This window comes from Gracilinanus agilis, chromosome 4, assembly GCF_016433145.1.
Source record: "Gracilinanus agilis isolate LMUSP501 chromosome 4, AgileGrace, whole genome shotgun sequence".
Taxonomy (NCBI): domain Eukaryota; kingdom Metazoa; phylum Chordata; class Mammalia; order Didelphimorphia; family Didelphidae; genus Gracilinanus; species Gracilinanus agilis.
Window position 1 is genome coordinate 190,161,398 of NC_058133.1, and position 17,360 is coordinate 190,178,757.

Below are 17,360 nucleotides of genomic sequence, written 5' to 3' on the forward strand. Positions count from 1 at the left end.
AGGGTTCGTCAAAACTCCAACTGTTCAAGTGGAAAAGTGATGACTGCCCCAAGACCCTACCTAGCATTGTAGATCCGTGTCCATATGACAGGATGGGGGATCCAGGCTGAGATGGCTGTTAATTGCAACAATTAGGAGAAAGCAAAGGATTCTTTCTTAAGTTGGAACTTCATCTTCTAAATTTATCCCACTGCTAGGATGACAAGACTTCTTTAAGGAGATACTTTGCCTCAAGGCCAACCTTCCCAAAGCTTTCTTCCCTTCTTTGGAGGGGGGAGGCAGTTGAAATAGGGGAGAGGATTGGAGCTCAAGGCTGTACCAGCTCATGAGAAGTTAATGTGTTCCAGGGAAAGTGGCTTAGATATATGGACTCAGACTACCTGGGCCCTTCTCTGGATTCCTGAGTTTATTATGGGCATCCTATGATATACAACTTTGGCCAAGCCACTTTTTCGCCCAGATTCAGTTTCCTCCCCCTGCAAAATGGGAGGATCAGATATGATGTAGTGGACACAGGTTTGGTTAGACCAAAAGGTCAGAAGAAACAAACATCCATGACTGAGGTAGAAAGCAGGGAACAAGAAAACAAACGAAGACTGGCTGGATTAAGCTAAGCGCACGCGCAAGACCGCCTAGTGCCCTTACTGGGCCCCGTCAAAGAGTTTCAATTTTTAGGTAGGGCGCCACCCAGCCTACAGATTACAGAAAATCGTCTCAATCCGCTAACTTTGCTCATGCGCATTCTTGCTTCCTCCGAGAACTTCACCTCCCTTTTCTTAGAGCCTAGTGCGCAAGGCACACGCGCCAGCCTGCCCCAGCGCCCCGCCCAACTGTTTAACAGTCTCAACTCGAGGTAAGGGTTGCCCGCTCGCCAAACTCTCCAGTCTCTTGCTCTTTCTTACTTGAGGCTGGGCTTGAGCCTCTATCCTTGCACATGCGCAATCTGTATCTCCGGTCCAACCACCCGAACCCCGCTTCCCCTTCCCCAGAGCCTAGTGCGCATTCGCAGGGCGCCCGGCTGCGTGCTCCCAGCGTCCCTCGCGCGTTGCGCAGGAACCGTCTTAGAAGCCAGCAGCGTACCGGGAGCAATATGGCTGCGTCGGCGGCTGCATCCCTTCAGGTAGTGGAGATGGAGGGGGTGGAAGCAGCCGTCTCTGGGCCCGTGGGGCTGGGAGTGGAAGGCATGGGCATCAGTGGCAGCGTGGCCGCAGAGGCCGGGCTCGGGGCTGGGCTTGCTTCCATGGCGGAGGTGGTCGGCGGGGAGCCAGGCCCGGAATCGGAGGATTTCGAGTGCAGCACGCACTGCTCGGAGCTGTCGTGGCGGCAGAACGAGCAGCGGCGCCAGGGCCTCTTCTGCGACATCACTCTGTGCTTCGGTGGCGCCGGCGGCCGCGAATTCCGCGCCCACCGCTCCGTGCTGGCCGCCGCCACCGAGTACTTCACGCCCCTGCTCTCAGGCCAGTTCTCCGAGTCCCGCTCCGGCCGTGTGGAGATGCGAAAGTGGAGCTCGGAACCCGGGCCTGAGCCCGACACGGTGGAGGCTGTCATCGAGTACATGTACACCGGCCGTATCCGCGTCAGCACCGGCAGCGTCCACGAGGTCTTGGAGCTGGCCGACAGGTGAGGGGGAGAGGCAGGGGCCGAGAGTCCTCAGGAAGGAAGGAGGAAAAGGGACCGTTCGGGAGACTTGGTAGAGTGGGCGAAGACGGGGCTGGAGGGCACGGGGTAGTAAGAGAAGAGGGGGCAAAGAGGTGGGATGGTAAGAGAGAATTGTGAAGATACTAGTGCAGGAGAGACTGGGTAGGATGGGATAAAAGGGGGTCACTGAGTAAGGAAGAAGAGAAGGGAACCAGGGGAAGACCTAGAAAGAGAAAAGATGAAGGGAGAAATCTGTGAAGATGAGACAGAAGGTAAGAAGGAAAAACCTGAGAGGAGAGAAAAAGGAGCAAGGGAGGGAATAATGGAAAAAAGGCCATAGGTATGGAATCCGTTAGGGATAGGAAGCTTGCATATTATTTTTTTATTTTAAGGAACTCTCTGGTGGAGAAACTTATATTGCTTGTCAACCTCTATTCTGCAGTTTATAGTTTTAGAGTTGCCTAGAGCACTGAGATTTAAGTGGCTTATTATCTATCATGTAGGTAGTATGTGTTGGATGTAGGACTTGAACCCAGATATCTCTGGCCCCAAAGTAGGCTTATTCTAATGAGTATATCCAGCTGACTTAGGCAATGGAATATAAAGATTAAAAGTGAGGAGGCAGCTAGATGGCTCAGTAGGTTGAGAGCTAGGCCTAGAGGTGGAAGATCCTGGGTTCAGATTTGGCCTCAAACACTTTTTAGCTGGGTGACCTCAGCAAGTTACTTAACCTCCATTGCCTAGCCCATACCATTCTACTGCCTTGGAAACAATAAACAATATTGATTCTAAGATGGAAGGTAAGGTTTACCAAAACAACAACAACAAACGGGTCCTGATCTCAAATTCAGCATCTCCTGGTTTAATCTTTAGAAAGAGGTTTTGCTTAAAAGCTTTTCTTCTGGTGTCTTCCTCCTGGTGTCCCCTCCCCTGACATACCTTTTCTGTTGAAATTTGTCTTTTTCTTCAAAGGGTTATCTGTTTGTCTCCTCCCAAAAGCCTCTTCTGAGCCCTTAGTGAGTGCCTCCTAATCTTTTTTTGTGAAGATCAGAAGGCTCCAAATAAACCCCTTTAGCAATCTGGTGAAGCTGATGGATTCCTCAGTATAATTTTTTTAAATCATTGAAGTGTTAAATTTCAGCTTAGAGGTTGGTAAAATAAAGTAATTTTTTTCCCACCCAAGTTTATGGATCTCCCTTTTTTTTGTCTCATGGACCCTTGTATAAAAGTCCTTACCTTAGAATAGATGAACATTTTTCTCTTTAAATTTCTCAAAATATTTTGTATTTTTACAGTACTTTACACTATGCAAAGAATTTCCCCAAAATTTCTTATTGTCAAAAGCTTAAAACTGGCATTAAAAATTTTAAAACATCTGTTTGTATGTTTGAGTTTGGAGTTTCCCGTCCAAGCTGGAAGTGCAGTGGTTCCTAATGAGTTGATCTTATTACTAATAGGCATAAAACTGTTCTATTTTTCCAATCTGTGCCAGCCTTTCCCTTTTATAGGCAGCTTGGTAACCTTATGATTTTGAGTACTCACCATTTTGATGCCAGACTTACTGCCCTGTTGTAGCCCAGAGCTCCTGAACTCAAACTATCCACTACCCTCAACTTCCCTAGAAGGAGGGTGTACACCACATTTTATAGTTTAATAAACTGCTGTTCAGAACCTAAATGATTTATTTATTATGATACAACTAATGTGGAAGCCAGTATTCAAACCCAGAGTTCCCTTACCTCCTGTCTTAGAATTGATACATGAAGTATTGGTTCCATGTTAGAAGAGTGGTAAAAGCTAGGCAATTGGAGTTAAGTGACTTGCTCAGGGTCTTGAGACTAGGACATATCTGAATTCAGATTTGAACTCCTGTCTCTAGGCTTCTATTCATTGAGCCACCTAGCTGGGTCCTCCCCACCTCCTCCCTGCATATTCTCTTGACTAAGGATCCATTACCATATACCATCTGAAAATACTGTCTGGATTCTCTTGTGTACTTAATACAGTCTACCTTGTATCATTGTTTACATACCTACTATTAGATTTTAAGCTCCTGAGATTTGTATTTTCCATCTTTTTATCCCCAAGTTCTAGTATAATGTCTTGTATTTGGAAGATAATGTTTGAATTTATACTTGTTTCTGTTGTGTATGATCTTTTCACATCCATCTCTCATTAAGATGTAATTTTACACTTGCTTTTCCATTACTGTATTCTCTCAGGGCCATATAAACACTTAATGGTCAATAAATATTTCTCTTGCCATTTCATTTCATTTCATTTTGAAGTGAGTAAGAAGTAACATGTAAGAAGAAAGAACAATATTCAGTCAGGTAAATGTTAGGTGTCTGCTTTGTTCAAGTTTTGACATGACCACAGAAGCAGAAGAGGCAAGAATTGGGCTAGCTTTAGACCAAATAGAAATAAAGCATTCATATCCTACAAATGCACATATTAACTTGAATCATTCCTTTTGTCTCTGCTTGACTTCAGGTTCTTACTGATTCGTTTAAAGGAATTTTGTGGAGAATTTCTCAAGAAAAAACTGAATCTCTCAAATTGTGTGGCAATCCATAGTTTAGCTCATATGTACACCCTAAGCCAACTTGCTCTGAAAGCTGCTGATATGATAAGGAGGAATTTCTATAAAGTGATCCAGGATGAAGAGTTCTACACTTTACCTTTTCATCTCATTCGGGACTGGCTTTCAGACTTGGAAATTACAGTTGATTCAGAAGAGGTTCTCTTTGAAACCGTTTTGAAGTGGGTTCAAAGAAATGCTGAAGAGAGAGAGCGATACTTTGAAGAACTTTTTAAATTGCTTAGATTATCCCAAATGAAACCTACTTATCTTACACGGCATGTCAAATCAGAAAGACTGGTATCCATTAATGAAGTTTGCGTCAAATTAGTTTCTGATGCTGTAGAAAGCCATGCTTTAAGAGCAGAGAATTTACAGTCTGGCAATTTGCAGCATTCAGTGTCCCCTGTTGGATTATTGCCACGATATGGGCAAAACATGGATGTGATTATGGTAATTGGTGGTGTATCAGAAGGAGGTGACTACTTGAGTGAATGTGTGGGATATTTTATTGATGAAGACAGGTGGGTAAACCTACCACATATTCATAATCACTTGGATGGACATGCTGTTGCAGTGACAGAATCTTACATATATGTTGCTGGGTCAATGGAACCAGGATTTGCCAAAACAGTGGAAAGATATAATCCAAATAGAAACATGTGGGAGCAAGTTTGTAATTTAATGACAAGAAAACATTCTTTTGGTCTCACGGAAGTGAAAGGAAAGCTGTATAGTATTGGAGGACATGGCAACTTCAGTCCTGGTTTTAAAGATGTAACTGTATATAATCCTGAGCAAGATAAATGGCACAACTTGGAGTCAGCACCAAAGATTCTGCGTGATGTTAAAGCAGTCACCATAGAAGAAAGATTTGTGTACATTGCTGCTCGTACTCCTGTGGACAGTGACAGTGAAGATGGATTAAGGGCCATCATTACCCGCTATGACACAGAGACTCGGCAGTGGCAAGATGTGGACTCCTTGCCACTTATTGACAATTACTGCTTTTTCCAGATGTCTGTAGCCAGTACAAACTTTTACCACACAGCCTCATGCTGTCCAAAGAGTTATCCTATGGATAATGAAGAGGCGAAGAGAAAAATCTCTGGCCGGGTATCTGATGAGATCCTTGAAAGCTTACCTCCAGAAGTCCTTAGCATAGAAGGAGCAGCGATTTGCTATTATAAAGATGATGTTTTCATCATCGGGGGTTGGAAAAACAGTGATGATATTGACAAGCAATATCGAAAAGAAGCCTATCGTTACTGTGCTGAGAGAAAGAGGTGGATGCTCCTTCCTCCCATGCCACAACCTCGTTGTAGGGCAACTGCTTGCCATGTGAGAATCCCCTACAGGTGCTTGCATGGTAGCCAGAGGTACCCCATGCCCCAAAATTTAATGTGGCAGAAAGACAGAATACGACAGATGCAAGAAATCCATCGACATGCACTAAGTTTGCGAAGGATACCACGCTCTCAGATTGAATGCTAGGTCTTGGTTCCTGGCCACAGTAATACCTGTTTCATGAGGTTAAAAACACATGCAGTCTAACATATTACTTGAAAAAAGTAGTATGCTGGCAACTCAGCTTTGTACCTGAATTGGTAGATTGTTTTATCCCATATGAAAGAGCTGTAGTTATAAATGCTGAAGAATGGGAAACTCAAATATAGTACAGGAGTAATGTGAGCATTTTGGATAGTTTGCTAATCTTGTCCTCGACTGAACATATATGGTAGCCAGGTCAAGTAAGATCCTTAGGAGAGATTTTACTGTATGTGAGGAAAATCAAATGTCATCATTTGACTATTTTCTATCTTCCCAAGTTTCTTTGTCTTAAGGACTTATAGCTAATGTGCTTTTAAGCACCAATTTTATTTGCACTTTTTTTATGTTACTTTTAATCTTTTCCTAAATGGTTGATTGAAGGGAAGATTGGTGTCTATGCACTTAGTACTCTTGTGGAGGAGGCATGTGCAATAGTTGGGCAGACTGAAATTTTAAAGGGAAAGCACAATTTTTCAGTAAGAGATGATGACTTCAGTATGTTTCTATGGCAAATATTTTATATGTATTTATCAACACTACTGTGTTTACTTGTAGTAGGGATTATTGGTAGAAAATTCACTTATATATAAATACATTTTTTGAACTTCTAAAATTTGTTTGGCAACTATCATAGACTTAAATTGTCACTAATTTAGTGAAAGCATTTGGCAAAATAGTTATTCCGTTTTCTTAGCTATGTGCATACAGAGAAAGTTCTATACATAGAACAGATTTATTTGAAAAGAATACAAGTTGATATAAACAAAAAATATTTCATGACACTATCAAAGTCAAAGGCATTTCAGAAGTTGAAGAACTTAAACCTTTTTTGAGGTTGTAAGCATAGTTTAGAACGAATTTGATAATGTAAATATGCCTGTGACAATCAACACGTAATGCCTTCAATTCTGATTCTCTGTAGTGCAAATTGTATGATTTATTCCAAATCATTCCTTTCTAAGAGATACATACTGTTTTGTTTTGCTTTTTTTATATGGGCAGTAAATTTTTAAGCTAGAATTACTAAAGGCCTTAACTTAAACTGCCCAACTTTTCTAATCTTCATTTAATCAGTTGCCATAGACTTTGAATGAAAGTGTTGCTTGAGCCTAAAACACCAAATTTGGGCCTATAATTTTGACCCTTTGAAGTTGTCACTATATAGCTCATTTAAAATGTTACGTTTTTTGTGGCTTTCTTTATTCCTGTCTTTAAAAAAATATTCAACTCACTATCTTACTTTCTCAAATAAAATTCCTGTTATGCAGAATAGTACTCAGGTTGGTCTCTTACTGATTAATAGAACAGGTTTTAGTTTCCATTGTGGTATCAGGCTAGTGGATAAGTCAGTGATCCCAGTGCACTCCTTTTGGTTCTTCTCACAGAATGTCATTTTGGGGTCTGGAGGACTGTAGTTTCATAGTCTACTTTTCAGATTGGCAATGATCCATGAAGTCTAAAGCTGCCAAAAAGATGGTTATTAGCCAGTAATACCTTATACAAGTTTATCACCAATTGCAATGTTTTTCCAGTAAACAGTATGGTTCAGTAAAGCCAGTATCTTTGCTTAGGTATGTGAGCTTTCAAACATCAAAAGAAAAAAGCACAACTAAAAATGCGGGGTGTCCAGTTGCATGAAAATATCCTGGTTTAGAAACTAGTACTTAGACCTCATGCTTAAAGCTATTTTAAATTCAAAAATTAATTTTCCAGATTAGGGTGTTTTTGGTGATTGAGATAAAATCTGCTTTGTATCTTTTATTTCGTAATGATTTGGGGGAAAACTATAAATTTGTGGTAAAAAGTAACTTGCATTCTGGTAAACCAGAGATGAATTCATTTGGCTTGGGTCTGTGGATGGTGCCTACAATTTAAGACTGTATCACATTAAGTGAAGTTTCTAACACTTGTTAATAGACAAGACCTAACTTACTCAGTTCCCTTTATTTGATTTTTTAAAAATTCAAATTATTTTTTCTTTTTACTGACTTCTGTTCTTTAGAAAGATACAGGCCAGTTACTTGTGATATTGTAGTGGCCAGTTTGTCTCAAAGCCTTCCAAAACAATCATAGGATTACTTGTAAGGAAGGAAGTCATCCATACTTAAATGATGTTTTAAAAATTAGGACTCTAATCCTGTTAATGAAAATTTTTTCATTGAATTGAAACTGTCATTTTCCAATTTAGCAGGTAGGCAGCCTAGGCCACGGCTAAAAGGAAGGGTAAGTCCTTCATTTGCATGGTGTGTGCAGGTTTTCCTGACTCTTGCATTTACCTTCTAATATTCAGATTTAAAATTCACATTTGTTATTTTTGACATTAGTTTGTGTTGCTGGAATATTGTGACTAATCTGTTAAGAGAGAAACCAGATTTCCTTAAATCTGTTCAAGGCTGACATTCAGAAATCTTAAACCAAAAGAAATTTCCCAAATTCATTTCGAAATGCAATAGACAAGATGATCAAGAATTGTTATGACTGGGTAAAAAGTTAGAATTTTCTTACTTCCTGTATTTTTACTGAAATGTTAAAGGTTTGTGTTTGTTGGTTAAGCAAGCACCTAAGATAAATACTCAGCTTAAATGAATCCAGGTACATTTTGACCGATTATTCTAAAAGTTAATGACTTTCTACGTTGTGAGGTAATTTATAATTGCATGTTATTTCTGGGTTATGATTAAAAAACAAAGTTATTGAAATTTGTTGTAGTTCTATATCTTGTGAATGTCAGCCATGAGCTTAGTGTGTGACACATTCTCACTGGCAGTTATTCATTGTGCATGGTGAGTGTTATGCATCTCAACAAAATAATCAACTTCATGCTGATCTTTTAGTCTGCCAAAAGAAATATTTTGCTAAATACTTTAAAAGTTTTATTGTTGATTAGCTAGGTTTGTAGCAGTTGTTGGACCAAAAAAACCCCATCAACACAGCTTAACTGGACAGAGTAGAAGTTTGAGATTAGTAAAAATAAAATTGATTTTGAAGATTTTAAACTGATCATATTGGTAAATCAAGTTTCCAGGGCACTTTTTTCTCCATTTATGTCTTGACTAAAATTGTAGTTTCGCGTATCTAAAACACTTCAAATATTGCTTTGGTTCTATAACAACATTATATCATAACTTTGTTAGGCACAGTGGTCAGCTTGTGAACTTCATAAATGGCTTTGTCTAAATAGGCTTAACTTTAAAGGAACCTAAATTTATTTGTACTGTCCCTAAATTTAGCTCAACAAATGTAAGATTAGCTATATTTATAATAGGTAAATCCTAAAGCTGCCTGTAAACCATATCACCAAAATGTGCTTCATGTCTATTTTAAAGTGTCAGAAATCGTGAAGCAAAATGTGATCTCTGCCTATTCTAGACTAATAATGGTGCTTGTGGGGTGCTATATAGTTTTTTGTTTTGTTTTTTAAACTCTTGGATATTTGAGAGCCTGTTTACACTTTTTGTTTAACACATTAAGCTTTTTGACCCAGCTTAGCACTCTGTTAAACTCTTGTGAAACACTCCTCCTTTGGTGCTTTTTAGGTATTTAAAAAACAATTTTTTTTGTCAGTTACCAATGGTTATTTCTAGAAATTGTCTTTACTACTATGTAATACTTATTGCAGAACATGGGTTTTTGGAGACAGAAGTGTTCTACAGTGAGTGTAATATAATACAGCTAAACCACATTAGAATACTGTAGTGATTATTACTTTGCTGTGGAGTATTCAGTTTGATATCCACAATTATTGCACTTTGTTACTTTGTTGAGAATGCCTTTGTAGTACTTAGTTTTGAAGCTATTCTTTTTTTGCTATAGTGAGGTCATCTAATATAAACCGCTTACATAGAAGTATGGACAATATAACAGTTAGTCCTATACAGGAACTTAATCCTATTTTGTTACATACATATTTAAAAGTAGACCTTGTTAGATGTTTAAATAGTCTCATACTGATCTGTGTACCTAGGGCTCATTGACATAATTGATGACTATATAAGGTTAATTTCTTGGACTAACAGTATTGGTGTCCCCTGCTCTACTGCAAAGAGATCTTTTTTAATGACCTCTTCCTTATAGTTAGAACTATATAGTGTTTAGGGACTGAATATATTGTAAAATAATACCTACTGTTCTATGTTAAGCTATCCCACTAATTGTTTCGATGTAACTGTTTTAATAAACTTATTTCCTTAGGTTTGTTTCACACTGCGTTTTCTGGTGTAAATTGCTAAACATAATTGCCCTTTCCCCTCCCACCTTTATCCCTACCCCTGGCTCCCTCAAGTGGAACATTTTCCAATACTCTTCCAAGTTTAAGCACTGCATTTATTTAAAAAAAGAATTAATACTTATTGCTTAGACTTTTTATTAGCTAAATGAAGAGGCTCATACAGGTAGGGTACTTGTCGAAGCAGAATACTTTACTTCATCTCGCAGTGCTAATCCTGTGAAGTTGTCCCGTCTAGCTGCATATTCCCCGACATTGGCTAGCCCTGGTACCACACAGCAGCTCAGAGCACTGCGGTATATACTCATGTCATGAGCATCATACCATTCATCAGTCTTTTCATCATAGCACTCAACATTAAATGTAGTGGTGAAGCCATTGAAACCCCCCACCACAAATAAGAGGTCATCGACCACTTCAATGCCAAAATTGCTACGAGGATTAAACATGGTGGGGATTGTACGCCATGTGTTGGCCACAGGGCTGTAGGCTTCTGCACTCCTAAGTCGATTAGCTCCATCAAAGCCGCCTACCTGTAGACAAGCAAGGAAATATGGTTGGTAACCATTGCTTCTGTTTTTAAAAAAAGTTGGAAGAGTGGCTTATTTTGAGTAGACTTAACCACTCTTGTCTATTGATAAATCATCTGCCTCCCTCCATTATTACCTTTTATTAAAATATTTCCCATCTAGCTTGTGAGGCAAGGTCATTTTAATAATGATAAAAGGTGTGAGGCTAGATTCTGAACCTAATATGGTGGTTGATAGGCTAGCCAAGCTGCCCTCTTACCGCATATACGTGTTCTCCATAAGCTATTACTCCTATTCCGCTCCTTCTGCTTCTCATGGGTGCTATGACAGTCCACTGATTACTCTCAGTATTGTATACTTCTGCTGTAAACAGGCATTCATTTCCGTTAAATCCACCACATATGTAGACCTATTTAAACAGAATTACCTGTAGTGACCATTACAGTCATTTGGAATAAGGGGTATTTGTTTGTGGAAACAATGCTGTACATCTTAAAATCCTTAGTTTCAATATCAGTTCATGCCCTTAACTTTTAGAGCAAGAATTCGCTTAAGTCATTCCACTGAGAGAAAATACTTTTTTTTTTTTAAACCCTTACCTTCTGTTTTAGTATCAATTCTAAGACAATTAGCAAGGCCTAGGCAATTGGGATTAAGTGACTTGCCCAGGGTCACACAGCTGGGATGTGTCTGAAGTCAGATTTGAACCCAGGTCTTCTAGGCAAGGTGCTCTATCCACTGTGCTACTTAGCTGTCCCAGACTGTTCTTAAGCATTTTCTTATTTACTTAAAAATTACTTAAGAATTCCCTTATTTTCTTATGGCATAGCTTATTCTAGTCTCTCCAAACTCCAATAAGAAGAAGCTAAGACCTAAATTAATTCTTCTGTCAACCATTTGCCTTCCTGTTCTTCATCCAGCTATAGTTCCTTATAGTTAATTCCTTTTTTTTTTTTTTTTTTTTTTTTTCCCCAAACTGAGCTTTCCTCTTTTGGCACTATTTCACTGGGATGATGCCAAAGTTCCAAAGCCTAGGCTTGAGTTTTGTCTTTGGACTATTTTATCAAGTCTTGTTATATGTTAGTACTCAGGCTAAAGTGCTGTGAAGGATTTACAAAGTCCTTGCTTAAATCTAAAATGGTAAAATTGGTTAGGAATGTTTTCATACTGAGGGACAAATAGTGCTATTCTAATTGGTTCTGGGGAACAGGCTTATTTCTGGCCAGCTAATTTACCTCTATTCAATTAAAGTTACTATATTTTACTCCATTAGTATCTTTAAGATACTAGTCCACTCACAGTTTTTCAGGACCTGAGCATCTAGTCTGTGTATGGATTATCTAGATTTTCCTCATCCCTCTTCTCACCTTTACAATTTCACTGACCCTTGATGCCACTTCCAGACTGCAGAAAGCTTCTATATTGCTTTGTGTGCAGTCAGAACTGAAAAATTTAATGAAAAAGGATAATTGTTAATTGAACTGTTAGACCACGTTTTTGCCATATTTTCTTTTCCCCATCAGGATAAATGGAGTTTGGGCAGTAAAATTCAGGCTAGGAAGGCCAGTTTTAATATCAGGGTTTAGTCTTTGCTCCCAAGCTTGTGGGATAGCAGGAAAAGACTCCATACACCCTGGTTCTTTACCTTTCCATACAGGGTTGTGGCACTTGCATCACTTCTCTGTTCGTGCATGGGAGCGATGAGGGTCCATTGATTAGTCTCTGGCTCATATCGTTCAGCCGTGTTGAGACGCACATAGCCATCAAATCCCCCCATGGCATAAATGAAGTTGCTGAGGACAGTCACACTGACATAGCAACGTCTTGAGTGCATTGGGGCAACTTGGTGCCAAGTTTTCTTGACTGGGTCAAATCTCTTGACACTGTTGAAATAGTCCACGCTGTCGAACCCGCCAATGATATAAACATAGCCTTTCAAGTATGCTGCCCCATGGTAGGCACGGGGGCTCTCCTCCTCACAAGTGACATTCACCCACCTGTCTGCCCGTGCATCATATGCTTCAATGGCATTGGTGGGGCTCCCACCGCTCCAACCACCAATTGCAAACAAGATGGCATAGGGCAGACGGGGCCGGGTTAGTGGGTTGGTGAAGTCAGAGTTGGAGGGTCCATTCATGTTTAGGTCATACATGGCCTTTAGGGCATTAATAATGACCGGCTTGCACTCTTCACTGTCTTTCACATAGTCATTCATTTTAACATTGTTCATGAAATACTCGGCATGCATCAGGGCCAGGCGAACCTAAAAAAAAGGAATAAAAAAATCTACCATTTAGGTGAGGCAATACTTGGAAAAAAAAAATCTCCCTAACCACAATGCCTAGAAATTCCTTATACTGAATTGCTACAGGGATTTTTTAAGCCCCTGTCACAATTGAATTATTTTTGTATATTGTTTGGCATAAATTTGCATGTCAAGGTAGAACAGATAGAACTGGGCATCCCAAGAAATCCTATAGTCCATTTTCCTGCCTTTGAGCAAGACTATTAGAACTATCTCGGAAAAGGAATGGTTTGCTTTCCCTCAAAATTCTCCATAGTAGTAGCTTACTATAGTGTACTTTTAAAAAAAAACACCTTACCTTCTGTCTTAGAATCAATACTGTGTATTGGTTCCAAAGCAGAAGAGTGCTAAGGGCTAGGCAATGGGGATCACCCAGCTAGGCAGTGTCTGAGGCTATACTCAAGACCTTTCCCATCTCTAGGTCTGGCTCTCAATCCACTGAACCATCTAGTTGCCCTCCACCCCCATATTGCACTTCTAGGATTTGCAAAGCACTTTCCTCATGATAATCCTGTGAAATAAAGCAAATATAATTCCCATTTTACAGATGAAAAACAGGCTCAAAGAATTTGAAATTATTTGACAATAGCTAGGGTCATAATTAATACAAACCTAGATGGTCTGACACCCAAATCCGGTACTTTTTTCCCATTATGTCACAGCTTAGTCTATTAACTCAGTATTGCAAATATATGACCTGATGTGCACAGCATTTTGAGTCAAGAGCTTGCACTTAATGGGTCTTCAATGGTGACCCCACATCCTCTTTTCCAACAGAGGTTTCTATTATTATGGAGCCTATGTAAATAAGTGTGGCTAGAGGGAAAATTGGGGGAGAAAGCAATCAAGTAATGACTTTCCCAAGAGGAAAATTAAAAATCTCTGAGAAACAACAGAAAACAAGTAGCACTGGGTGAATAAGCAAAGTATGGATCCTGCAACATATATGCTGCAGGTATCCGACTATTTTATATATATGGATATGATCCTTAGAGAAAGTCCTACAACTACAATAAAGGAACCAAGAAAGAGTAGCTATGATAATCTAAAAGTAATAATTAAACTTGACCTTGGGTAGCAAAACTGAAATATGTTGCTTCCTATTTTGGGGGTCATGGGAAATCCACTTTAAAATTGCTTCAAAGACAGCATCTTCCTGCTTGACGTTGAGCTCGTCTTTCTCAATGATGTCCTTAAGCTCAGTGACTGAGAGCTCTAAAAACTCTGCGGAGACCTTGACCATCTCCTCAAAGTTGTGAAGAATGAACATGTATGCCTTCTGCCTTAACTCTGGGCAGTAGTAGTAGTCTGTGAATTTGCAGATGCCGATACAGTTATCCAAACACAACTCTGATTTGAGGAACTCACAGCAACCCCGGACAATGCCCATGATGTTGAACTGATCCGCTGCAGCTAGCAGCTTCTCTACATTGTCTGGGGTGATGGGGACAGTCCGGGTGTAGGCATATTCAATAATTAACTTCATCATATCAGGAGAAATACCAGGAATGTTGTACACTTTCTTTTCTGTGTTGTTCCAGCCACTTGTAAACAAAGCTCTGGAAAACAAACAAACAAACAAAAAAAACACAGAAAATGGTATCTCTCTCTAGTCTCTCCATATCTTCCTCTTTTCTCAAATGAGGGGAAAAGTTTGGGATACTATTTAAATAATGAGGAGATGGGAGGAAGTTGGTAACTAGCTTGCTAGGAATATATTAAACTATTGAAGGCATGGGGGATGAGGGTGGAAGAGGAAGAAAGGTGCTTTAGAAGCAAAAATAGGTAGAAAGGAGAGTAGGGGGTGTAAATATCTTCCTTTGGATTTCTTTCAAAGCATGTTAAATAGTGTCAAAAATTTTTAGCCTTAAAATAGGTTTTATTGTTATCTCAGTATTAGAGAAGCAAACTAGAGAAGTTAAGTAGTTACTGCAAGTAGATTGGTGTACCACTTTGACTTGGAACTAGAACCCAGGTCTTTTCCCTCCTAACTCAAGTATTTAGAAAGTGCCTGCCCTGTGCAAGGCACTAAATTAGATACTGGGATTACTAAGGCAAAAATGAAACCGTTCTTGCTCTCTAGAAGCTAACAGTGGGTATACAGCATATGCACTGAAAGGAAAATACAAGATAACTTGAGGAGTGAGCATATACTAACAATTGCCTATAGCCCACTGGATTCCACTTTCTTGTCTATCAGAGGAGGACAATTTAAAAAATAATCCAGTATAATTAAAACTTAAAAAGGCCAAAGAAGGGAGGGGTTAGTTTCTTTTCATTTTCAATTTTGGCTTCAGAGGGAAGGTAGATTTATAGGGGAATCATTTACCAGTTTTCCATATGACCTGATTGCTTTAGTTCCTTGTCACTAGCTGATTTTGTCCCTCCCTTCCCTTTTCCTAAACATTCAAGGAATTTCTGCCCCCCCCCCATTTTTTTTCCTTTTTTGAACTCAAACCCTTGATACCTTTTCCATCACCCATCACATTACCCTCTTGGTCCCTGTTTGAGAAGGGGCAGGGAGTTTTCTATTGGGGAGGCTGACGTAGTGCTGTTTTTCACATCTGGGGTTAAGTAGGGAACCCAATGTGTACATTCAACACCCCTGACCCCTAGGGGTTGGTGAAGCAACCCTCTGGTTCACCAAGGGGTCAAGATGGGGAGAAGAGGAGAGAGTGGCTAGTGCAGGGAAGATGGCCTGGGAAATGATTGAAGGGATCAAGGGACTGGAGGTCATAGCATGGATGGCGGGTCACCCCTAACCAGAGAGAAGCTGGCTTGTCCTCCTTTGGTGCCAGATGCCTCTTCAGTGGACTAATAAGGCAAGGAGAGAGAGAGCCCAGATCAGGAAAGGGGTGGTGGGATAGAAACAACCCAGAATGCTTTGGTTGGTCCCTCTTCCCTTTCTCTCTCTCCAGCTCATTGGGACTGCTATGTTTAATACCTAAAGTAGGAACTGCAGCTGCAGAGGATGTTCTTGTGGGCATTGAACTCAAAGCCATTGACCTTGATGACCACGTCACAGAGCTTGCCCTCTAGCCTAAGCTCGTTGAAGATCTCGCAGGTCATCGCGCTCATTTTCCTCTCCATGTGAGGCTGGTGGAACCGCGTGGAGGCCGCCGTGCTCTCCATCTCCATGGCACCCTGGGACCAGCAGAGGGGAACTGTTCTCCGAGGGTGTGTGGGGGGGGCCCCGATCGCCAGCCGCTCTCTCCTTTTCCCTACTACATCTTTCAAATGGGGCCCAACAGGGTTCCCAAGTTCCAGAATCCTGTGCCAGCAGTGAGATCACTGTTAGGATTGTGCCTCGGGGTTCTGGAACCCCTTATCCTTCCTTCTTACCTCCCACCCTCACCACCAACTAACACAAGCTAAGAACCTTTCTTCCCCTCAGCCTAGCCATCCTCAAATCTGCAGCAGAACCATGCCAGCAGTGAACAGATTTAATTACAAAAAAAAGTTTAACCTGAAATGTATTTCTTGTGCCCTTATTCCTCCTTCTAACCCCATCTCAGGCTCAAAGCCCTCCCTCCTACAGCAGACACAGCATAATCCCCAGTATCGGAACCCCAGACTATAGAGCTCTATGGAAACCCAAGAGTAAAGGAAACAACAAGTAGAGGCCAAGCTGACAGTTTTCTTCAGACCCACTCTTAAATTTCTTTCAGTCCCCTGGGCATGTGTCATTTGACATTGTGGCTCATCAGCCTCATTTTTAACTGGTTTGGAACTTGCAAGCTGGACCTGTATTCTTGCTCTTTTTCATCCCACCCCATGGTGTGGTAGAAAGAGCCTTCAGGACCTGGGTTTGAATTCCAGCTTTAGTCCTTAGTACCTGTGTGATCTTGGGCAAGTATTTTCACCTCTCTGGGTCTGTTTTCTCATCTGTAAAAGGAAGGGATTGGTCTAGATGACCTCTAAGGTCCTTTCAAGCCCTAAATGTATGATCTGGTCCACTATATTCTAACTTCTCCTGGATAGAGGATGACACTGAGGTTTCGAACCTGAGTGACTGGAAGAACGGTGGTGGCCTCGAGAATAACAGGCAAGTTTGGAAGTGGGGTAGTTTTTTTTGGGAAAGATAATATAATCTTCATCTGTGATGAAGATCATAAGCCTGCTCATCCTGTAAGACTCACTCTGTCCCACTCAAAAGGAAAAGGGGTGAGGGGCCAGGCCTGCTTTCAGAGGGGCAGCTGCTTCAGCCACAAGGTGATCTTGGTGACTGGGGTGGGCAGGCTGGTGGGCTGGGATGGGGGGATGGAAGTCAGAATGGTGATGGGTGGGGGGGACTATTGGAGTATAAAGGTAGGTTTGTTAGTATTGGAAACAAGCCCTAGGATTGGCTATTGTAAGATGCAACCTACCTTCCTACATCCTATTGGTTGATCAAACTCAGGGGTCCACCCAGCCCTCACTAGGGAGACCATTATAGAGGACCAAGGAATACATATAGTATTGTTTCTCTTTCTGGCAGCCCAAGTCTGGAAGGTCTTCCCCAAATCTACCCCACCAAACACTCCCCATCCT

The 17,360-nt window shown here is 40.8% G+C and overlaps 2 protein-coding genes across 2 annotated transcripts; one reads left to right on the forward strand and one right to left on the reverse strand.

Annotated features, from left to right (window-relative positions):
* Positions 1-934: 934 nt before the first annotated feature.
* KLHL11 (kelch like family member 11) lies at positions 935-5,713 on the forward strand. The gene is made up of 2 exons (XM_044674588.1): positions 935-1,620; positions 4,132-5,713. The coding sequence occupies exons 1-2, from the start codon at positions 935-937 to the stop codon at positions 5,711-5,713; spliced, it is 2,268 nt and encodes a 755-aa protein (XP_044530523.1).
* A 4,440-nt stretch (positions 5,714-10,153) lies between these two features.
* KLHL10 (kelch like family member 10) lies at positions 10,154-15,983 on the reverse strand. Its single transcript, XM_044676032.1, has 5 exons — positions 15,775-15,983; positions 13,900-14,389; positions 12,171-12,788; positions 10,785-10,934; positions 10,154-10,528 (listed from the first exon to the last, which is right to left on the reverse strand). Exons 1-5 carry the CDS (start codon positions 15,966-15,968, stop codon positions 10,154-10,156), a joined length of 1,827 nt encoding a protein of 608 aa, XP_044531967.1. The 5' UTR covers positions 15,969-15,983.
* Between the last annotated feature and the right edge of the window lie 1,377 nt (positions 15,984-17,360).